The sequence below is a fragment of the Natrix helvetica genome (assembly GCF_964273705.1).
Source record: "Natrix helvetica genome assembly, chromosome: 7".
Lineage (NCBI taxonomy): Eukaryota > Metazoa > Chordata > Lepidosauria > Squamata > Natricidae > Natrix > Natrix helvetica.
In genome coordinates, this window is record NC_138558.1 from 44,647,816 (window position 1) to 44,673,396 (window position 25,581).

General features: G+C 34.8%; 1 protein-coding gene across 1 annotated transcript in view; it reads left to right on the forward strand.

Moving 5' to 3' along the window:
• SORBS2 (sorbin and SH3 domain containing 2) overlaps positions 1-25,581 on the forward strand; it is a 201,500-nt gene that overhangs the window by 93,417 nt on the left and 82,502 nt on the right. Inside the window, exons 3-7 of the mRNA XM_081959704.1 lie at positions 1,740-1,789; positions 7,554-7,646; positions 10,793-10,819; positions 14,012-14,136; positions 17,269-17,865. Of these exons, the coding sequence (XP_081815830.1) occupies positions 1,780-1,789; positions 7,554-7,646; positions 10,793-10,819; positions 14,012-14,136; positions 17,269-17,865 (852 nt within the window). The 5' untranslated portion in view covers positions 1,740-1,779. The remainder of the gene's footprint in view (positions 1-1,739; positions 1,790-7,553; positions 7,647-10,792; positions 10,820-14,011; positions 14,137-17,268; positions 17,866-25,581) is intronic.

The window sequence follows — 25,581 nt, forward strand, 5'->3', positions numbered from 1 at the left end:
GTGCGCCTTCGGCGTTTAGTCATGCCGGCCACATGACCCCGGAAACGTCTTCGGAGAGCGCTGACTCTTCAACTTTGAAACAGAGATGAGCACCACATCCTAGAGTCAGGAACAACTAGCACATATGTGCAAGGGGAACCTCTACCTTTTTAAGAAAACTTTTTAAAGAGTGTAGCTGCCATCTTAAAATGGATGCATAGACAGACAAACATTATGTCTATCACCACAGCAATACTTGCTTTAAAAAGAATTTAAGTTTGTTTAGGTTTGGGGATGTGAATTTGGACATAGGCAATCTTAAACAGATTTCTGAGTGTTATTTCCCTTCTGTAACAAGTGTGTTCAGATACAGCACAGAACAAATGAAAAAAAAATGGTATGGAATTAATCATATGAAATTGCCCTCCAGCTTCCACTAACTGTGCCCAAAGTCTTTTTTTCCTTCAACATTTAGAGTGTTCATTTCTTTCAAATTATTTTTTGTTATTTGGGTGGCTTAATTTCTGTTCAAAAGTGGGGAACAATAAGGTGACCAACCGTCCTCCTTTAGGGAGGACAGTCCTTCTTTTGTAAGTTCTGTCCTCCCTCGAAAAGTGTCCTCCTACATGTCCTCCTTTTTGATATTTGAAGGCTAATCTGTTGCGCGTTATGTGACATATTTTATTAAACAGTTTTTAATGGTGTTTTTTTTACTTCATCGCAAGTATATTGAACAGATATTGAATCTTGTGTTGAATTTTTATCTAAAGAAATGTTAGACATTAAAATAGACGACAATTGTCTCTTTGAAGAAATTAGAAGACTGAATGTATATTTAAATTCTGAAAAATTAATACAATGGGAAAATCAAAACGTTGAAATTGATAAAAGATGGGTGGATATTTTCAGCCATTTCAAAAATGAACATATTCCATGTGAACATTTATTTATACTTGTTCAATTTACGTTGTGCTACCCTGGAACTAATGCAGCAGTTGAAAGAGTTTTTTTCAATTGCCAATGATTTTTGGACAAGTGAGAAATCGAGATTAAATGTTGATACTCTAGCTGCAGCACTTGCCGTAAAATCCAATATGAAGGATATTTCTTGTTCAGATATTTCCAATATATTGTTAGAAGATGATACATTGACAAAAAATATTAATTCAATGGAAAAGTACTCATTTAAATAATAATTAACAGGCATGTAAGCATAATTACAATATAAAATGTTGCAAATGTTTTTATTATGCATATATCATATTTTAGTGTATTATTGTTGCAATGAATAAAATATTTCTTTTATTTACGATATATTTTTTCCAATTTATTTGTCCTCCTTTTCATTGTAAGAAAGTTGGTTACCTTAGGAACAATGCTGGTGTTGTGGTTTTTATGTAGCCAACAACCCCATCTCCCCGCATCCTCCCTGCTGCTGATGCTTTTGATTTGAAAAAGCCCAAATGGGAACAGTTCCCTCATGAAATGTTCTCTTTAAATTAAATTGAAGTGTGAGAAGTTAGGAAGACTAGAGACCACGAAGTGGACATTGTACAAAGAAAGAACAGACACCTTCTAGCAGTGTTCAGCCATCCACTGTATCTAAAATAATTTCTTTTTGCTCCTTCTGAAAGAAACCATTTTTGAAGCATGTACAACCTGAATGCCACTATCTTGTTTCTTGTCTGCCTACTCAGAAGATTTTTATCTCATGTTCTATTGCATTGTGATAATGAACAGATTGCCTTTATTTTCTCTAGGCAAACTGAAGACTTCAGTAGCAAATCTCCCAGAATCAAAATGAACACAGGTATGCATTTTCATGGTGCAAAAAATGAGCATATTGGTTAATGTAAGTTACAGATGTTTTGAACAACTTTTTGCTAATATTTTTTTCTTTCTTATATGTGTGCATACAAAGTTCTGATGTATATTCTCTAGTTACACTGTTACGTATAAATATATGCATTTATACATGCATATGTAAATAAGCATCTGCATTTCATTTCAATATATTTTCAGTTATTTAGTAAAATATATTGGGGCAAAGAACATATTCATGCACAGTGGCATAAATCAAGACAGGTTTTTTTTCTTTAATAGCAAACCATTTACTTTTACAATGATTTAATTATTGTTCACCTATTTTGTTTAAAATCATCTACTGGAGTATTTTAGATATAGTGTGTAAGTTAAATTATATATGCTATAATTTGGAAAATTATATTTAAAACCTCTTGAGCGGCATGAAGGCCTAGTGGTGAAGATGTTTGCTTCCCATTTGTAAGGTTGAGAGTGCAATCCTAGGCACCAGCAGATGTTTCTCTCTCAGGGCACAAAGACAAAATAGCTGCTGTGATTTCCATGTTGGCATCAGAAAGGGCATCCGGCCCAGTAAATGTTCAGCTCCATTCAGTTACCCAGACTTTGAATAAATGAATCACAGGGTTGTAAAAAGGAAAAAAAAAGTTAAAACCTGTCAGGTAGCAATTTCTGTGATGGCCACTGATGACCACATATATCTTTTTTTTTATCCCCAAGTACCTTTATTCTGGATAGTATAAATTCTGCAACTTAAGTGAATGATAATGCAGAACAAACAATATGAAATATAATTTAATAATTGAATGCAATGTTTCTCAACTTTGGCAGCTTGAAGATGCATGGACTTCAACTCCCAGAATCCAGCAAGTCTGGCTGTGGAATTCTGGGAGTTGAAGTCCATATATCTTCAAGCGGCCACTGTTGAGAAACATTGTTTTAGTCTACACATAAAACCAGCAAAGAGAATACATGGTCAGTTTCTTGCCTCTCTAAAAAACTCTTTCAAGACTCTGATCTCTATCAGCTGCTAGAAGTAAATTTTGATCGGACTGTACATATCACTGAAGGGAATAGATCCAAATATCGTGGCCATATAACCCCCTCCCACAAAGCATAGTTCTTTTTGCCCTCTTCTGTACCACAGTCAGCAAGGAGAAGTGGAAAGAAAATAATAAATATGTAACCAAATATATGAAAAGAAACATATGGTACAAAGCAGTCCTTAAGAGTTAATGTTATTTCTGCTGGTTTTGAAGTGCCAAATGGGGACATCATTTTCTATATTAAGAATAGAAAGAGTTTGGAGTACCATAAAGGTGAAACCTAGAGATAGTTGATTACCCTAAAATGAATCTAAGTTCTACTTTAGACCATAACTGCACCATTCAGCTTTCTAAAGACAATAATTAGAGGTTCAGCTCTGTTGAAATAAGATACAATCTGATTTTGAGAGGAAATTTAATAAATAGAATAGAATTCTTTATTGGCCAAGGACACACAACAATTTTTTCTTCAGTACATAAGCTCTCAGTATACATAAAAGCTTTAAGTGATATTTTACTAGCAGGCCTTTAAGCAGCCACTTTAAAAAACAGATCAAGCATTACCTATTTAAAAATCCACACATTATTCCAAAACTAATTAAGAGTTAATCTATATTATTGAAAGATCACAATGATTCTGTTGTAATTAAATTAGTGGAAATCCTATTGAATTCTGTGACTTGATTTAAGTATATCCATGAATGTCTCCTATCAAAATTAAAGGGATACACCAATGCTTAGGTTGGCTAAATGATGTCCATCTCTTAAACTATTTTTAAACAAAATAAATGTTCCATTTCTTTCAGAGTTCCCCATTATATTGATGTGAAATAAACAGAATGTTCAAAAGTCATGGTACTTACTTACCAAGCACATCTACTAAGTACTTGAACAAAATGTTCAAAAGTCATGATACTTACTTACCAAGCACATCTAAATTATATTAAAGTAACCAACATACTTTCACATTCACTAAGGCATGCCACAACTTTTGAGCACCCCTAATGTTTGCAAACTTGAAAGCTGAAAAATTTGACACACCCAGTCCAATAACATTCAGGTAGTTTGATTTCAGTGCCATTATCATTAAACATGGACCCAGCATCTAACATCTTTTCAGCATATGCTAACCTTTATTTGAGATGTTGCTCTAGTTATGAGGCAGCAGAGCAAGCCTCTTACTGTTCATTTAAGGCAGAATGAAACCCACACTTTTCCTATTGCCCAGAAAAAAAAATGTATGTAGTGTGTAATATACAATGTTATGATCAAAGCAAGATTCATGCACAGCTGTATATCCAGATTTATCAAGTAGGTGAATCATATTCATTTTTATGAATTGATTCTTTTTTAAATCATTGTATATCATTTGAATCACTATGGACATCAATAATTTGATTCTAAAATATTTATTTTTATATGAAATAATTATCAACTATTTATGCATACTCAAGGAATACCCCCAAAAGGCTTAATGAAAATTATTCAACTGCGGATCTGAATTCCTCAACCAATTAGCACAAACTTGAAAATTCAGCCTCCTTTCTCTGGATTCCAGAACAAAAATATTTTACTCATTAAAAAAACTGTATATAGCTGCAGAAATCCATTCCCTAGTAGAACAAATCACTTTTAGAGATTTTAAAAGCTGATTTTAAAAAATCCCTACAATGCTACTTGCACAGTGTTCAGCAGAGATAACACACATCCACAATCTATAAATAAATATTCTCTCACCAGACGTAGGAAGAATTCTTGTCTTTAACTTTAATGAGATTAAACAGTTTAAATCCAAGTGCATCAATTTAAAGTACATTTAAGTGGCTGAGTAGACCAAGCTTTCCACTTATCCAGATTCCTTCTAAGAACATAACATTTCAAATAATTTGGGCAGATTGCTTATATGCAGCCCTTTTTTCTCACATAGATAATGAATGGCCCAAAGTTAATTTGCTTAAATGGATCTTTAGTGTCCCTCCATAAATTTTAGGGACAAATGTACAAGGATAATATTATGATAAATGCATCTCAGTTTAAAATGATTTAATAACCCAACTGCTTTGTAATAAATGAAAGACATAAATACAAACCTGGTTAAAAACAATTACAGTCCTTGGAGAGTGCAAAAATATATGAGGTTTAACTTTGTTAATATTAAATCATCATCATGCAGAATTGTTACCATTTATCTTCTATGCGCTCAAAACACATCAAAATAAGCTACATGTTATATGCAATGCTGAATAAACAGTTTGTTTCAGAACAGTTCCTAATCTTAGAATAGCATTTCCTAGACACTCAGCATTATTTCAAAAACCAGCTATTTTATTCTTTCCAGGATGATAATCAGAATCTTCCAAGCTTTCTTTGATTTTGAATGTTTGCATTGCCATCATATATTTAATCAACCAAACTGGATTTCCTTTAAATTCAGTAGGCCTGCCCCATGCAATTATCTTTTCCTTATGCAGTATTAATGGCTGAGTAATCCAGCTATTGGTTTTACTATGAAGTGTATGGGAAGCATAAGCTCCAAATCTCAGAGTGTTTGTAATATATTTCTAATCATTGCAAATTAAATTCAGAATTTGTCCTTGTAATAAAATCACCAAGCATGCAAAACATAAGTCCACCTGTGGTTAGATGTACTGGTTCACTCCTTGTGTTTCTACAAAAAAAATGGGCTATGCGTGCAAAAGACCCTAGATCAAAATGTCAAATGGGTTTGAATGCCTCTACTACATACCAGTATAATAGCAATAGCAATAGCACGTAGACTTATATACCACTTCACAGTGCTTTACTGCCCTCTAAGAAAACTTTCTAACTGTACCATTTCTAGAATTATATTCTTCCCTAGTGGGCTAAGCCAACATGGAGGGAAGGATACTGCCAATCCCGATATTACAACTCACAAAGTTCTTTGCGATAAATGATACATTCCTGCGTTTCAGGCACATGGAATGAGTTTCCTGTTTATTTTTGTTCACCTAAAACAGAGCAAATGTACACAAGAATTAATAGAATTTTAAAAATGAGATTAACTTGGAAGGGAAGATAAGGATCTTATTATATCAAAGAACTAGATTTATTGGACTATTCTGGCAGGTGAACTGTAATTGTTGTACAATTATAGCTTTCTTGTACAAATGCAGCCTTCTGGTACATGCCTGAAGGACACCGGAATAAGTCATACAATTGGGCAAAACGCCCTAAATTCCAAGTTGAGTGACGATAATAATGTGGCTAGGATTGGTTTGTTGCTTTGATTTACAGTACTTTCCTCACTGGACTCTTTCTTGCCCCTTTTCTCTTACATTAAGTCATAAAATCTGATTCATGGTGTGTTGGCGTGATCTTTGCTAGTGTTACCTGATCATTCTTAGTTTGAAGATTTCTATTATTTTCAACTTACCTTTAGGTCTTTTAAAACTTATGCTTAATAAACAGCAGGCAGGTTGACAACTATGCTTTTGTATGCCTGTTTAAACTGATCAACTGCTTCTTCAATTATTATTTTTTTGGTGGGGTGGGGAGAATAATAATTACCAAAAGGGGGGAGGGGAGGGGAGTTAAGTTCAAGATTTAAAGTCAGTTTGTAAATGCAAAATCTCCAAGATTCAAAAAATCTTTCCAAGCATAAATGCTCCAGTAAATTTTGACTAGGAAAATTCTTTCCCACAGTTTCTCCAATTACAGCCAGCACTTTCTGCCACATTTGTTTTCGTTAAGTAGTTCATAATCCCTGGTAAGAAATTTCATTGCACTTTCTGAAGAAGAACTAAAGGGGCATTCGCTCACATCCAAATTCTAGCATTATCACATCCCCCATGAAGTACTATAAATCAGTAATAGTTTTAGCTCTTCAGACACTTCTGAAGAACTTGCAGCAGCTCAGACTCATGACTGTTTCTCCCCATTTAGGCAAAGGCTGTAGTGTTTCTTAAAATGGAAAAAAAACTTGTTTCCAAAACTTATTTCCAAAAATGGGGGGGGGGGTGTAAAAAAGCAGCTGTACCCATTTTCACCTTGTTCCTTGTCATTCTTTTATGTACAAATACCAAGTATGCCCCACCCAACCACCAAAAGGCTACTCCCTTTCAGGTTAATTAATGTTAAATGGTTTCTTTTTTCTTTCTGTTGGAGCAGGAAGATTGTTAGATGAAGGCAAAATGTTACTTGTTCATGTATTTCTGCCTTCAGTAAATAGTCCAGGTTGCCATTTTAATAATCTGAATCAATATTATACTTGTTTATTTATTTATTTATTTATTTGTAAAATGTATTAGCCATCCAGCCTGTCACACAATAACTCTGAGCAACTAATAAGATATTCAGTGAGGGCCACATACTACTTTCTAGTTCTGCGTTCTCATTAGTTCCTTATTTTGATGTGTCATTTTTAATCCTGCCTTTTAGTCTGTTTATTTTTGTGGTGAGTTAGGTACACCCAAGTGATTTTTCAAATACTGGAAAGCACATGCCTAAATCTCTTTGGCTGGTGTATTCTTTGGAATGGCAGTATTAATTAACAACAGCTTCCTCAACCTTTTGGTACGTATGTACAAGTATCTAGGGATCAACCACGAATTCTAACTGCATGGATTTATGTCCACATTTGCATATCTCAGGAATCTTCACTTTGTACATTGCATGTGCTTGCATTCTATGTCGTGGGCTTGTGCCTGTGTCCTTTTCTGCTTTCAGATAGTGGTGGGTGTGCTCGCAAACGTGCTGCCATGTCTGTCAAATTAACAGCGGTGAAGAGAGTTCAAAGTTCTCCAAACCTTTTGACCGCAGGTATAGCTGTTAACCATGGAATGCCACACTTCAGTATCATTGTGTTGTCTTTTATACAGTTGTGCATTAGAACTGAATATTGGAAATGATAACCACGGATCCTCACAATTGTTATTGTGATGAATCTGTCATTTCATCACTGTTTAGTGTTTTTGTTCTAATTATTAGTACTAAGCAGTCTGATTATATATATATTACATATATACATATGCTGTATTACATATTAGGCAGTTGTATTAGCCACTAAGCCACAGACACTCCTCCTTTATCAGATAAGCCAGGGAGATAGGTATGTATTGTGTCACAACCCCTGATATGCCCAAATATGGGAGGGAGCATACTGCTTCCCTTTTCTGTCTTTCGGATCACCCTAGGAGCCATCTAGGCAGAAAGCCATTTTTTTATGGTCTTGTTGTATTTGGGTCTTTTCCCATGTAAGATCAATCTTACACAGGAAAAGACCCGAATACAACTACACCCGTGAAAATCTACGAATATGTATGTATTTATGTATGTATATATGTATATATATAATATTCCAGTTGTTTAGAACAGGGTTAATTATCCAATATTTTCGACTTAGTACCTACTAGCATATATAATGACAAAGAATTGTGACATTTGTACTACAAATATATGAAACATCAGACTATCACTGGTATAGGAAATGCAGAATAGAAATAAACAGAAGCATAGATGTTTTAATGTAGTCCTAAACATAGTGCATATATTCCAAGTATATATTAGTCTTTGAGCACCTGAGAATATGCACTGTCCACACATCTAAACATATCTAAACAATGAAAACATATTCTGGATTGACCTACTTTACTCAAATGTAGACTGTTATTTCAGAAAATAAATGTTAGCCAGAAATAAAAGCAAGCACAAATGTTCAGAATAAATGTGACATTTAATTATATTTAAATGAAAAACAGATGGAATAGTCTTTGTTCATCAACCCCAATTGGACTAGCAACTCAGTTGTTAAGCAAAGCAGTCACTAAGTGAAACTGCTCCTGTGCTTTCTGTCTTCCTTTAGTTTTCCTTTGCTTTGCAGACCTTTGAAAATCATAAATGCAAAGATTGGTTGCAGAGTTAATTTTTTATCACTGTCACAACTGCAAATGGTCACTAATCAAGGCAGTCCTTAAATAAGGATTACCTTTATTAAACAAAATGAACTGAATTAACTTGTTATCAATTATTCCATTGTAGATAATGTTTCTTTATATTATTAAACATTCAATTCTACTACAACTTTGGTAAGGGCTGTGAACTGCATATGCTATTTTGAGGGATCGTGTGAGGTGCTAAGGCCATAAGTTGAACATCTGAGGCTTCCTTGAATCTTCAATAGAAGGCAATGATACATACTAATCATACTAAATCATTGATTGAACTGTAATTCTGCTTAGCCCCAAGCAATTTTAAGGAATTATATGAGCAGAGCCGCTAATTAGACCTAGTGAGAGTTTCCCACTCAGGAAAAAGGAGGAACACTTATCCATGCCAGGGCACAGTATTGCCCATGCCAATTGCAAAACAAGGGCATTGTAATATTTTAATAAATAAACTGTTTTAAAGTCAACTGTACCAAATTAGTAATATGCCCCTTCCCCAAATTTGTGTGCAGAAGTAAAATGTTGTCTTTTCCCCCCCTACTTTATAATTCTCTTTGCTCAGGTAAAAAGCACTGTGTATGCAATTCCTCATTGAAAAAGTGTAGAAGACAATAGGGCAAAACTAGAAAGTAGCTTTCAGGCTTCAACAATTTCACCTATCTGAACACAGTGTAACATTTGTCATTATTCTCAGTGCCCTTTAGAACATTGGATTGAAAGGTTTTCCCTCTGGCTGGTAGAAATCATAAACTAGATTTCAGATATTAACAGCTTTTAGCAATTAAATCCAACCCTTAGCTAAATGTTGTCACAAAACTGTCAGCATAGAAAAATGAAATGTGAAAAATGAAAAACATGTGATAGCAAAATGGCAAAAGCCATATGTGAAGTCATTTTGTTACAAACATTCAGAAACAATCCTGAGTTAAATGCTTTTTTAAAAATATGCATTTGATAGTAGCCCAGAGAATTTAATCAGATGAGTTATATGAGATGAATCATATAAGAAGATTAATTGTAATTCTGAGTGTAATTGAATCGAGCCACAGGTATTGAGTTACTGTTCTTGTAGAGTCTTAAACTATACATAGGCACCAGAAGGGAAGATAAATTCCAATAAATCAGTGTGTGCTAAATACATTATAGCATTGAGAAAACACAATGCTTTTAGTACATAAGCTTTATTGTTCAGCTGCTTTAGAGGGTTTTAGTACATCTTTTGCATAATTATGGTTAATTTTTAAGTTAAAATTAATTAATTAAACATATAGTTTTAAAATGATTTATACAGAGAAAGATATTACAGATTAAGTGTGATCTTGCCAAAATACTGTCAATGAAAATGGAAAGAGCTTCTAGCTCAGCATTTATCAACATCAGTAACTTTTTCGGCATTTCTCGATCTCAGCAACTTTAAGATATATGGACTTCAACTCCCAGAATTCTCTGGGTGATAAGTTGCTGAGGTTTGATAAACATTGTTCTGGATCATTTTTTTTTTTTGTTGTTTTTCATGAATGTCCCTCAAAACATTGCTGGGTCTCATGTATTATTATTATTTTTTAGTAATTTGTAATCTACCCAGAGAGTTTGGATTTTTAAATAGAAGTATAATAAATATTAGTGTTTAAAATACCGTAGTAATGGGTAATTGTTTAGACAGACATCAATATTATTACTCCTGCCACCATGGAGGTAGTTAAACCCTGGTTAATAGCTCAGTTTTGTATGCGAACTGACAAGTGGAATAGGATATATATGAACCAACTTGTTGAATTCCTAAATAAAAAGAGGTTTGGGCCAAGCAAAAATAAAAATCATCATAAGAAGTTATTTTGTGCTGGTTATTTTCATATACAACTCACTGAGTTCAGTGAACGTTGTTCACTATAACGTCAAATTATAATATTTTTAAAGTGTATGTTTGGTAAATAAATTTCCCTGAATTTAAGAGACTAAAACAAGTTGTAAGAATCCTAATCAAACTTCCCATATATTAATTTTAGTATTTACTCTTTCTAGGACTTGATTCCCATTCACCAGACTCAGGTAATTTTTTAAAAATAAATTAACTAAAATATTGCATGTGTTTGTATAGACATCCATAATAAAATGTCTGTCATGGCATTTCATTGACGCGCCATGACTAACATACTTCTGCCAGGATATACGTATAGAAGGCCAGGATTTGTGTTGTCACAATGCACAAGTTTTCATTTTTGCATCATTACAAAATTTGTACTATATGTTGTATATATATTGAATAAGCAAGGCATACTTTTAATCTAATGCTGTTTTCCTATAAATCTTACTAAAGTTGAGAATGATCTTACCATGGACAAGAAACCTTGTGAATGTGTGACCATAAGCATTCCATTTTATATTACTGAAACTTTCCCTTCTAATTCTGAGTGCTTGCTTAGATCCAGTCAATTCATCAAAGAGGACTCTACATTTACACAGCACATTGATCCACAATATTTGCTGACTCCATTTTAGCTAATGTATCAGACCACAAAATTGGATCCATTGAGTAAATGAAGCTAGGTAAATTAATCCTGCACCAAAATGTCTTGTAAATGCAGCCAGTAATTGCAACACAAAGTGGCTGATACATTTTTGTTATTAGAAAACAGTATAAAGCAAAAAAGAATTGCATTGATTTAGAAGGTAACTATTTTATTTTTAGCAAAAACTCTTGAAAAACTTCTTATAATTGAAGATACAAACTTTTAAAATAAGCAACTTTAGTATTTCTTTTTTTAAAAATTGCCATTGTCCTAGACTTATTTAGATTATATATATATTTGTGTTATAACCCCTGGTATGCCCAAATATGGGAGTGAACTCACTACTCCCCCTTTCTGACTATCAGCTCACTGCAGGAGACCATCCAGGCAGAAAACCATATTTTTAATGTTGCCTTTTTATATTTGTGTTGTATTTGTGCTGATAAATAAATAAAGGGAGACTAGTATAGATCTATTTCAAGCTATTTAGCTCTCATCAGCTACTGTTCTCTACTGTTATCTTGTCCAAGTCAATAATGTGCCATTTTTAGATGCATACTTTATTCTTATAACCACCATAAAGATAAATTTAAATGTAGCAATAGCACTTAAATGTATATACCACTTCATAGTTCTTTATAGACCTTTTATAGAGTCAGGATATTGTCTCCAACAATATCCAACAATATCTAATAAAATAGGTCCTTATTTTACTGATCACGGAAGGATGGAAGACTGAGTCAACCTTGAGCTGCTCACAATCAAACTCTTGGAGTGAGTAGTGAGTTAGCCTGCAGTACTGCATTCTAAGCACTGCACTACAGCTCTTAAATGTAATAATGAAAGCTACCAAATAACTATTGCAAAGATCCATTTATCTTGTTCATCCTTCAGACAATTACCAACAGAAAAGTAGAACCTTTAGTCATTGGGGACTGCCATCATACCAGACTAACTAATGCACACATTCCCTTATCTTCTTCTTAGGGGTGCTGCTATAACTAATGTTTTAAGGCTATCCCCTCCTGATGAAGCCTTCTTCTAATTCTCTGTCCATAGTAGAAACTATCAGACTTCAGAGATTTCTGATCCAGTGTGAAATTGGTGTTTTCCATCTTGTGATTCAAGCCTGAGATACATACAAAGTGTTTGTGGCAGTTTGATGGCAATCACGATGATGACAAGAAAGGCTGAGAAACGTGCTTTTACATGTCATTTTGTTTTTTTCTGGTGGGGAACGTATGCCTGCATTATCCCAAACCCCTTGCTTTTTGGGGAAGGCATTTTTTTTCCACATGGCAAGGACATTGAGTTAACATTGAGCTACCATCACTAGAAGCAATCTTCCAAGCATCCTGCTCATCAACTCCACCCCACCCTGTGGATGATTTGAACCATCTGATTTATGGCAGTGTAGAGTAATGTTTCTCAACTGTGACAACTTTAAGAAGGGTGGACTTCTACTCCCAAAATTCCCCAGCCAGGCTCCAAGCCACCTGCCTTAAAGTTGCCAAGAAACATTGAAGTAGAGTGATGTCCAAACTTCTATCACCCACCTCTCTGCATCAGGTGTTACAGGTACTCCATGCCAGTTGGGAAGCTGGTAATTTCTACTAAAACAGGAAAATAAAACCTTTCCTGTTTTACAGAGACTGCTCTCCCCGCTTAGCCCACTAGAAGGCTTTCATTGTATCCCCATTGTAGATCAGCCATTGCAGGTGATTCACAGGATGGGTCACATCAATTGAAATGGAAAGCCCCAACCTACCTTAGATCATGTTCTCCTAGGAAAGCCCCAACCTATCTTAGATCAGGTTGTCCTAGATGATTTAATCCACTTATCTAGCCATCTGTCTTATTCCCATTCTCCATTAGAAAGTGATTAATTTTTTGTTGGTAAAGACATTTAGCACCTTATCTTTTTTTCCACAGAACACTCTTAAGAAAAAGTCCATTCACTGACATTGTTAATGTGGTTGAACAGTGATGAGCTATGAATTTAGGCTGGCATACTTTGAAGTGACTCATAGCCTGAACAACAACCCATTAAGCCAGCTGTCTGAACATGCCCAAAGTGTGGGAACATTCCATTTTCCACTTTAGAAATGTCTTCATAAGGGAGAAAAAAAAATCAAACGGTTGTCATTTTCCCTGAACACTTCCAATTTCTTTCTTTCAAAGTATATGATAGGTCTCTTGACATCTCTTTAACTGAGCCCTAATGATTTCCTCAATACCAAGTGATGGGATTTCAGGATTATAAATGGAACATGGATTTCCCACTTCCAGATAAAATCTTCATTCTTTGTCAAGTTATAAAGCGAACTATGGAGATGCCACTGAGAAACACTATTATGAAAGTCAGAGTCAGTACATTCAAAGGTGTTGGGGGGGGGGGGCAAGGAAGGACAAATAATGATACATGTATGGTGATTTTATATTCATACTGTCATCTGTGCCATTTTATTTTATGAATGTTGCTTGACAAAAAAAGTCATTTGTTTCAGCTGAACAATGGTAGTGAACCTCCTCATTGTTCTTCATAATAGCCTGTCCTATGATGCTGATTCACATGTATTTATATCCTTTCATTTTTCACATTGGTGCCACCGCTTCTATCCAAGGGGATCTTTTTTTTCTTTAAAAAAATTGAAACTGATTTCACTTGTTACATTATCAAAGGATTTCTGTATCAGAAATAAATTTACTTGGATTTCTTTCCACATAAAAGCTTGGAGATCATTTAACATTGGAAGTGGAGAGACACTGAATGGAGACACTAGCAGCTCCTCTCTTGCAGCAAAAGGCTTTCGAAGTGTCCGGCCAAACCTACAAGAAAAGAAATCACCAACTCAGGTAAACAGGGAGCTGTATACAGTCACACTTCCACTTTCATTGCTATGTTTTCAGAAACAGAGAAGGGGTTATTCATTCCTTTGGATGAATGTTTCCTGGATGCTATCCTAACCTAACTCATATTACTCAGGCATACATACATACATCTGTCATACATTTATATCTTGGCTGTATGACAAAAATTATATTACTTATACACAGTTTGTTGTTATCTCCTACTCTAAATTTTCTTCCTGGAGTAAAGTATCCAGTTATGAAATGTCCTTCAAGTTAAATATACTCTTTTTCTAAGGAGTGTATTTTTCTGCAACGCAAGTCTGCAACACAAGTCCAGAGTTCCAGAAACCAAAGCACAGTCCAAGAGTTCGAAATCAGAGAGCCAAGGCCAAAGTCCACAAGTGAAGTCCAAAGTTTGGCTAAGAAGCATGATCCAAGATTCACAAAGCAGTATTCACAAAATCCAGGAAGGTACCCATCAAAATAAACAGGTGTTCACGACAAACAGACCTTTCCCCAGTGTCTGGTTAAATCACTCTTCTTCAGGTTTTCCTTCCTTGCAAACAGCCTCACCAACCCTCTCTCTACCTCCCTGCAGTCTGCTGGTGATCCCCACCTGCGGATCAGGCAGGGGAGGAAGCTGTTCCTTGCCTCGCCGCCCCTCTCTCTGCCTCCCTGCACTCTGCTGGTGATCCCCACCTGCGGATCAGGCAGGGGAGGAAGCTGTTCCTTGCCAGAGATGTTCTGGAGCCTGTCATCCTCGCTGGCCCTCTGCAGCTGATCCGCTGCTACGGGCAACTTTCTGTCTGGTCAGTTGTGCCCCCTCCCCCACTGCCAGACAGCCCTGGGACTGCCTTGGCTTCAGCCCCTGGACTTTTCACTCATTTGGAGGGGACCATGCCATCCTCATCCAACAGTCCCAATTCAATCTCCTCCTCTGAACCGGGATCTGATAAAGCCATGACACTATTCTAACACACTATAATTGGGCTGTCCTTGAAAAACAACTAGAAACTTTAGTTGCTTCAGTATGCAGTGGCCTGGGTAGAAATGGATGTACCTATATATATTCAAGTTACCCAGGTGCTTTGCAAGTTACATTGATTAACAGCTGGCTTCCATGTATGGTTCAAGGTGTAGTTATTATTCTTAAGGTTCTACATATCTTCAGACCCGGTACCTAAGAGAACATATTCTCCCATATTCCTCTGCCAAACCAGTCAGATCAAATAGGGACAATTCACGGCAGGTCCTGGGTCTTCAGAATTGTCACCTGACAGGCCTCTAAGGCGTACTCACTCTTTCAACTCCATCAAACTTTGCTTAGTAGAAATTCTACCCACTTTATTTTTCCAAGGCTTATTTTTCCAGCAAAAAAAAATGCTTACCTTATTTTTTGGAGTACAAGACACACTTTCCCCCAAAAAAAGTGGCTCAAAATTTGTGTGTGTCATATTCCAAATGTAGCTGTTTTGGAGGATTTTTTCAGCCCTAATGAGGTGCTAATGAGTGAAGGTATCTTTCGTGCTTTGTCTGCTTTTCTCATTGATGCTCCCTCCGACATTAGCGCCTCATTGGGGCTGAAAAAAAGCTTCTTCTTCTTTTTTAATAATGTTTATTGTTTTTCTCTTTTCATCATATATTACAATCATTATATCAACAGTTTGTACAGTTTGTTTCTCTTTCTTTACCATATATTATAGTCATTATGTCATCTTATCTATACATTTTTGTGATATTTTACATATTTACCTACTTTTATATACAGTTCTAAAAGCTTCTAAAGCACAGCTGATCGTTGGAAGATTTGAAGATCAGCTTCACTTGTTAGCACTTCAGTAGGGCTTTTAAAAAGCTTCGAATATTTTTACTGTAGCATTGTCACCCCTTTGGATACCGGTACATCTAAGTGAGGCTTGGAAGAGTAGAGATAAACAAAATGAAGTCTGTGCTTCAAAAACAATTTCTCAAGGAATGGAAAATCTACTTCTCTCCAATGCAACACGTTCTTTTGCAAATTGTGGCTATCTTCTTTGAATGTTCTCATTTAAGTATGCCCTTCAACTTTTCTGCGGAGCAGATAATTTGCTAATGTTACTGCTCCAAGTTTCCAGAATAGAAATAGCATTGATGCTGGTTGATGATCTCAGATAGAGTTTAAATAGGAGAGTGTACTCTTTTTTGGTCCAAATAGACTTCTCACTTGCCCTCAATAATGATTGCTTGTAATGATTGTAAGTGATTGTTAATCACTTGGAATACATAGCCCAGAGGATAAAAAGCATGTGCGATCAAAACCAGCAAACTTATGTGCTGAAGCTGACCAGACTAAGAATGCTAGCCAGATGAATATCTCATAGGCAGATTTTTTTCCCCTATTTTCCTCCCCAAAAGCTAAGGTGCGTCTTATACTCCAAAAAATACGGTACCTCCTTCATCATGTATAGGAGGTGGGTGTTCTTTAACAGGAAGGAGGCTTGCAGGACTACACTATTTGTATTTGTTGAAAGTTATTTTGTATGTATATTTATATGTACTTGAGGTTTGGAAGGTAGTTTATCTATTTGTATTGTGAGCTGCCTAGAGGGTGCAGGATGAGCAGCATACAAGAATTGTTAAGTAAATCAGTAAATGTATAATTGGGGGGGGGGGTATGTGCATGCACACGCATACAGATTTGCACCAGAATAGTTTTATTTGCATGATCTATCTAAAATGCAATCTAAAATGCATGTGCATTTTTTCCTCTCTGCCTTAACAGTTCTGATAGCCAGTAGTTTTGCTCTAAAAGTAAAATATTTTATATCCATGTTGTTACCCAGAAAGAGCTTTTGCTGCCATCCTATCTGCAGTAAGTTAAGTAAAAGCTACATTGGACTCAATGTTACATTTTTAAAGGTGGATATGTAAAATGTCAATAAATATATGCTAAATTTCCATCTAGCAAAATAAAATGTTTTCTGGAATGTTGTATTTTGCAGCTTGATTCAAGAAGCACTGATTGCTATGTCAACTTTTACATTTATTAGTGCCTAGATTTTAAAAGACAACTCTGTTTACTTTCTTGCTAATGTTTTGCTTTGTCTCTTTTTCCTGTAATATTCTTTTGTTGTGTGGATGCTTTTGGCAAATAAGGCACCCCCTCCGCCCCCTAGGAAAAAAAGTTTTGGTAGATCTGGAATAGCTAATCTGAAGAAGAGTGGAAGTAACTCCTGTTCCGTAACAACCAAACAAATTAAACCATATCCTGATGGGAAATACTCTACTAACAAGGAGTTTCTTCAGAGGACAACTTATTCTAAAAAGTCTAACACAAGAATGTCTTGCACACAAAAAAGCACAAAACCACTGGCCTCGGTTTCTAGCACAAAAACAATAGCTGGCATTAGAACTATTGTTCCTCAAGGCCACAAACAGCCTCAGAAACGTAGAGTTTCTACCTTGAAATTGACTCAGGCACAGAATGCATCTAGTAGTGTTCCTTCTCATACACAGCAGATGCCTGAGCCTGGTGGTGCCTCAGCAGTTCCATGGAGGTCTGCCTCACCTGTCTGTAACCCCGTGCCTGAGATACACAAAGCATCTCTCTCCATTCAGATAGCCCCCGTCCCTGATTGTAAAGCATCACCTGAATGCCAACATCATCCATCTAGATTTTCTCCAGACCCTTCAAAGATGCCACCAGAAAATATGCAACAAATGTCTGATGCTCCAGCTGCGCAATGCCATGTGGTATATTATCTTTATCTCTTTCTCTGTCTTCTTAATTTTAGCTCTTTCTTGTATCACCTAACTCTTTTCTCTTTAGCGTACTCACATGGTTCTGACAATGAGCACAAATCCTGGGTAAAACTACCTGTCACAATAATGAAAAAACTTTATTATTATTATTATTATTATTATTATTATTATTATTATTATTATTATTATTATTATTATTATTATTATTATTATTATTATTATTATTATTATTATCAAATACATTTCGAGTCCATCTGAATCCAAGGCAAGGAGAGAGACAAAGAACATAATAAAACATTTCAGTCCTAAAAAGAGAACATTTTCCTGCGTTCTAGATAGGGCAAAGTTGTGATCCATAGAAAGGAGACTCACCCAAAAACAGATCATAAATCTTATAATTATCACTAATTGGCAGTAGTGCCAATATTGAAAGACAGCTCTGCTCTCCTGTACCTACATGGAAAGTTCACCTATCCCTTTCACTCACAGTTGTTTGCATTTAAAAGTTAGGAGACACACTAATATTGCATTTCATTAAGAAGGACTTTGTGCTAAACTAGAAAATCAATGACATTTGACAGAAATATTTGGTATAGGAGTATTTTGAACAGCACTTCACTTTTGCTGCATAAGATGTCTATGTCCTGTATATGCACTATTAAAAGGGACACACAGTCACTTTTCTCCTTTTATTGCACTGAAGTGATAAAACAGAGGAGAACAGGTACACATACATTTTTGACATTTCTTTGTAATTTTTCAATTCTCCAGGGAAGGTTGCAAACTGAATAGTATTTTATGTATTGATTTTGAATGAATAGGAATTAACTGTTAATAGCACACTAGTGGATGTGGGCATATTTCGCTTAGGGCTGCTGCATTAGTTAGGTTTTTTGGCAGAGAAGCACGAGTTTTAAACAGCTCCTATTTATGCATCAATGAGAAAATACCAGACTAACCAATATGGTATAACCAATTAAAAACAGAATCATTTTATAGGTCCAATAGTTGGCACCCTTCTTATTTTAAAATTGTTTAACACTTTCTGTTTAAAGTGTACTTAATAATGTCTGACTCTGAGATTTATTATTTCTCAGAAGAGTAATTTACAGCTAAATGGAAATAATGCATAAAGAATTTTCATGAATGAAGGAATTTAAGATTAATAGTTAATTAGTTATATACCATTGAGTCAAACTCATTGCCTGGTGATTGCATGGAAAAATGCTCATCGTATTGATAATCCTTCAAATGAACTCATAGCTGTTCTAAGATCATTCCAGTAATCTCTTTGATCCTGTTCATGTATGTTATCTGTTGACTTCTGTTATTCTTCTCTCAGTCTTCCAGTCATGATATTTTTTAAGTTTCTGCTATCTAATTATCATATCAAGTGAGCAGTCAGGGTTTTTTAGGTTCAAGATTGGTTGACTTGGTCTTCCTGAGGTTCATGCAGCTCTTAGCACCTGACTTCAGAGTCGTAATTCATAGGTTTCCATTTTCTTTCATCCATTCTATCTTAAGTGTCCAGATTTCATATCTTTCAACTGGAAAGACCATTGCTGTAACTAATATTCTATTGCAATTTAACTGTCACCATCTTTCATTTTCTTGTCTACATTCCTTATTCCATTAGTCCAGAAAATTAATCTCTACATCTTTAGCATGTTTTCTATCTATATTGTTGAGCCCCCAAAAATGAAATTATCTACTATGTTTCTTTACAGATTACATTTACTGTTGTTTTCTTCATACTTAGTATTAATCCAGATTTTTCACTTTTCATCTTCACCTTCAGATTTAAATCTCCTAAGTCTCCTTTACCTTCAGCTGACAAGGGTTCCTATCTCCATAGGAGAGTCAATTTAGATCCCAGTCAAGCTGTTCAGGAAAGTGAAGGCAACTAAATTGATGTGCCAACTGACAGAGAAATGTTTAAACCAGCAAGGAGGAATTAATCTAAGCAGAAAGTTAAATTGAGCATTTTCATTATGCTGCTCTATCTCTGGGAAACTGGCATGAATAAAATACCATTTTCTGAGGCTCACACAGTTAATCAAAAAAGCAAATGGGCATATTTTTACTTTTATGCCCTGGAGAATTTCATTCCAGTGAAGAGCTACTTTTAGTGCTTGTCAAATGTTGCCCAGGTTTGCAAAACTATTTTCCTCAAAAATAATCCTTAGTAAAGCACACATAACTTCCAGCACCATTGGTAGCATGAAAAAAAAAATCACTTTTGAATCAGGCTTCTTTTTTTGCATCACTCTTTGCATAAATTTTATTGCATAAAGTGAAAGAGGTTTTAAGGTTTATTAAACATAATGAACTGATGGGAAGACCTAAGGAATTTGTAGGATTCATCACAGTTTCATTTGATACTAATTGCTGAAATCACTTGTGTGTATTTCTCCACTTCAGTATATTATGAATCACCACTTTCCAATTTCCAAGTCATAAGCTCAGCAATTGTGTTACTCAATCAAGCATGATATTCATTAAGAACATCTCAATTTCTGTTCATTTTGATGGGATGGGCACATGGCAAAGTCTGATAAATTCAACACCATTTCAGTAAAATTGAATAAGTGCCCGAGGTCATTCATCCATAGGAGTTTGTCATTATTAAATTTTAAGCTTTTCATGTTTGATAAAATATCTGTAATATTTTTATATCCTGCTTTGGTTCAAAGATACTGAAGTAAAAATTATTGGTAGACATTGGTAGATAACATCTTCATGGCAGGAATCAAAAAAAGACATAAAGAACCCTGTGTACATGTAATTGCACTTATATTCATGTAAGGAGAAAATATAGGGCACAATGTATATCACATACGTAACATGGGAAACAAAATTAGGAAGCAATATAAATTAAGGACAAAATAAATATGGAATGGTTTAAAAAAATGATTTTTTAAAAAGTGCATATTGTTTTATGAAAAGGACATTCTGTATAATTCATCATAATAATATAACAATTACACATGTGTATAATATGAACATTGCTGGTTGAATACTGTGCTAATGATAGTTTGGGTAATTATTGTAATGTTATAAACACATGCTCCTTTGAAAAAATCACTACTACAGGGTTTTTACAATCAACTGAAGTAGTGTTTGGCATACTAGCCAGGGTTGATGTGGCTCTTCTGTGTCATCTTAGTGACAATGCAGAGTTCTAGAATATTTCCAAACAATCTATCTCATCCTATAGAAGGGCATTGCATTAACAAGAAGGAAAACCACTCTTACTTAATCAGCAGCTAAAGCACTCATGAATTGTCTGGCTAGTTGAAAAAGAGACAGATCATCCATTGTAAAACATATAGACAGACATTAAAGTTCACAAACAATTTTAGAAGGATACTTACCTGGTTAGCTACATGTAGGGAAGGGAATGTCGTAACAAGATGTCGCAGAATTGCCATATTGTTTGAGAAACGCATTTAAATATTGTCTATTACTAGTAGCTTGGGATATTTTGGGGGATATGGTGGTTTCTTCTACAAAGATCTTACATGTGGAGCTATGACAAGCAGTCGAATTTTTGCAACAACCATTTGTAAGTTTATTTTCTGCATTCCTGAGTTACATTGTTCAGTTGCCTTTATGCAATTTTTAAATCCCATAATTAGTATGGAAATCTTCGAGGTAGTTTTACGACTTATCATTGGCATGCTTATTTAGATTTATGTGTGTAACATAGAGAAGACACCTCTTCGATTTGGATGTACAATAAAGGAAGTATCATTCAGCTGATAAATTGGTCAGCTTGGGGGGGGGGGGAAACATAATTAAGAATGCAAGATATCCAACAGTCACCACCATAAGTTATTTATATAGGGCAGTTTCCCATAATTATCAAAAAGCATAACATCTTCCAACCATTATTGAACTGAAATAAAGCCTGTCCTCATGATTTTCATGCATTCTAATAAACCACATTTTAAAAAATTGAGATTAGCTCTTTACAAGGTATTTTTACCCATGTCTGTGTGTGTGCTAAAAGATGGATTTTGTGTGCTGTTTTATTCTATAGATTAATTAACAAAAATCAGTTCACTTTCTTCATCTTAAATTCTTATTTGTGTCTTGTTCTTTCGAAGCAAGGCCAGCAATGTGGTGTCATTATTTACTTTGCACTATTCTGTGAGTCTGGATTTTATGTTAAAATTGGAGATTCATTGTCCGCAATATCTGTAAACCATCTGTATTGGTATACTTAATTTCATTACTTATGAAAACTTAGGCAACCTGATAAAAATATTTAAATGTAGAGATTTAGAGAAACAATACTCTACGAACTGCCCAAATCAATTCTGTATGTTCTGAATTAGTTTTTGGACTTTGGTGTCTATAATTTCCCAAGCAGTAATCTTATAGAGTGCTATATTTTTATATATAAGACTTATGACTTAAAGTGATTGTTATCTTACATTTTCATGCAAAGGTAATTTCCTCTCTAGGTGATCCATATTGTAAGCTCCCAGGAGTCACTGAGAGTGAGTTGGGTGGCAATATAAGTTTTCATACATAAATATAAATAAATAAACAAATAAACAAATAAACAAATAAACAAATAAACAAATAAACAAATAAGACATAAATTGCCAGGAAACAATTACAGGTTACATTTGCTATGTGTTACTATGGTCCAAGCAGATCATTTTTGCTGATCACTTCCTACCAGGTATTGTATACTATAAGAAGTAATAAACTTCACAATGCTTTGAACAGTTTATTAGAGGAAGTCATTTGTATTCCCCAAGAGTGAGAATCTAAACCAAGCAAAGAAAGTTGAAGCATCTCTTTATAACACTAATCAAAAGAAGCTTTTTTGTAAGAATTAGAAACAGAGGATGATTTTATGATGAATATATTGTAGAATCAGTTTATTAGAGGAAGTCATTTGTATTCCCCAAGAGTGAGAATCTAAACCAAGCAAAGAAAGTTGAAGCATCTCTTTATAACACTAATCAAAAGAAGCTTTTTTGTAAGAATTAGAAACAGAGGATGACTAAAAGCCTACCTTCTAGCTAACTACATTCTTTTCAGGGAGAAAAAGTATGCATTTGGAAAGTTGACATGAAGAAAATTGCATGAAATGTGCAATCCCCAACTCACAGAGAGGGTAGGAGATAAATTGGAAACACAAATGGAATTCCTAATTCTAAGTGCCATCAAATTATGTGAGGTTTATTAAGCCTTTGAAATCTTCTGAGAACTTCAGGGATAGTTTTATTCAAAATAATATGGTAGTTGAGCTATTACTGCCTAATTTCAATATATTTGATCAGTGTCCCAGACGATCTAGTCCATAGCTCCAGTATAATATTTCTTGATGGTCTTGCAATCAAACATAAATCAGATCCAGCCCTGTTCAGCTTCCAAATGTTAAGGTCTGCTAGGTGCTGCCACCTGCTGAGATTATGTCTCAGGAAATGTATAGAAATATATTGTAAAATCATTAATATATGCTGAGTGCTTTTTTCATGTAGCCTGAAAATGTAAATGAATCACAAGTCCAATAAGCCAGAATTTCCAAGGATTTCAGTTTATATGAGCAAATGCACATTACTTATTCCTTCCACTCTGCTCCTTATATGCACTGAAGGGACAAAACAAATAGCAGAAATTTGTTTGGGGTAACTTTATTATTTTATTGTTCAAATCAGGATACCTGTCCTCTATCTCCTCAAATCACACGTGTTTTATTAGGAAGGGGATAAATAAAAGAGCCCAGTTAGGATTATCTTTCATCAAATCATAGGATTTAGAGGTATTAAAGGGACTTGGAGGTCTTCTAGACAAGCCCCCTAACCAAAGCAAGAGTCATCTTTCCTTATGTCAATTTTCCATTCTTTGAAGATTAATCTGTTTCTAGTTTACAGGACTTTTTCTTGCTGTTCTTGTAGTTTCAGTCTTGTTTCTTTCACTCTATTCCTTTCACTCCTTTCCTTGTGTCTATCCCACAATGAAAACAATTTATCACCCTTGTATCCTTCATTTCTTTCAGTCATTCATCTTAAAGCATCACATCAATCATTTAAAATTTATATCAATTCCTTGTGGTGTACACATATGAGTATATGTATACATAATCCATATATTTAAAACACTTTTTTAAAAAAAAGATGCCCACTTGACATTTTTCATTCATTTAGGAATTTCCTAAATTTTTTCCTCTGTTGTCTCATTCCCACTCATCAGTTCATGTCACCTAACGATTCATTTTCTCCTGGATCATATGCATTCAGAATGCTGAATAATTACAGATTCATATTTGGTTCTTCCATTATAAACATATACTGGATAAGCAGCTATAACCACAGACTGTAGAAATTATTTTATTGCATCCATAACAACCAAGATGACATCAATTCATACTTTATGATATGCATTTCAGCCCTTCCATTCATAATTAAACTTATATCTCTGCTTACCTGCATGAATTCATCAACATTCCATAAGATCAGAATACCACTCAAATCTATTACCTGATTTCCCTTAATTTTCTTTAATTTCTTCCATTATTTCATGGGTTTACCACTTACTCTTCTTGCATTCCAGTCTTCCTCTTCCATATGTTATGTTAATGTCCTGAGAGGCCAATAGATGTTCACCTCTACTATCCATGTTGACTTTCATCAGTCAATGTTTTTTATTCCAAATAACATTTTAGTAAGATAGAGTTGGTTTAGTTTAAGTTAATAGTCTTTGTTAAACCCATGTTTTGTGTAGCACTCTTTTAATGAGGACAAGTCCTACCAAAGCCTAACTTTAATCTAACCATGTACATGTGATGTTATGCAAGGTGGGGCCTCTAATCTAGAGAACACCATGCAAACCAGCATTCTGTTGCTTGCATCCGCAGCTATGACAGCGGTATCCATCAAGATATTGCTGAACTACAATTCCTATCCAGCCCAGCCATCATAGGTAGTGTAAGAGGTTTTAGAATATGGAGAATTGTTATTGGTAATATTATAACATCATAGCTTTCCCACACTTTCTGGACTATGGCATCTCAGCTACATTTGTCTTCTTTATTTCCTCTTTTACCACTTCAGGTGTTGAGGGAAGCTACATTTGTGCTCATACTAAATGACATATTTGCTGTACATTCACCATTTCTGCAAGAATATGTATTTGTTTATTTTATAAAACATTATATATAAAAGCTTGTATTTCTTGAAACAATCTAACCGTTCCTAAGTTTGAGGAACATGTTATAACAGAAAATCAAAAGCAGTTTCCTATCTATGTATGATTCATAGTGTGAAAGTAATAACTGAACATATTATTGCTGCTGACATCTACCAACGGATCCTTCACCAACCACTTTATCTATTTCTTTAGTACTGACTTTGAGAATGAAAAATTAATATCAAGGTGCCAGTTTGTTTGTTCATTCCCAGTATAATATATATTATTTAATTATATCATGTAAATTATAGGCCTTTATTATAATCATGGCTTAGATCATTAGGATTCTGCATTGCACCCTTCCAGTTTAATATTGGCTTCTAAAATTCTCTACACTTTCCTTAAACAAAAAGCAATATATAAAAAGCAAATACACGTGCAGTATAATTATTTTGATGAGGCAAATATTTGTATAGTAAGCCCTGTAATCATATGCTAATTAAATAGGGATAGATCCTCCCCAGCAATTTTTTCAGAGAAGACAAAGTAAAAAGGTCC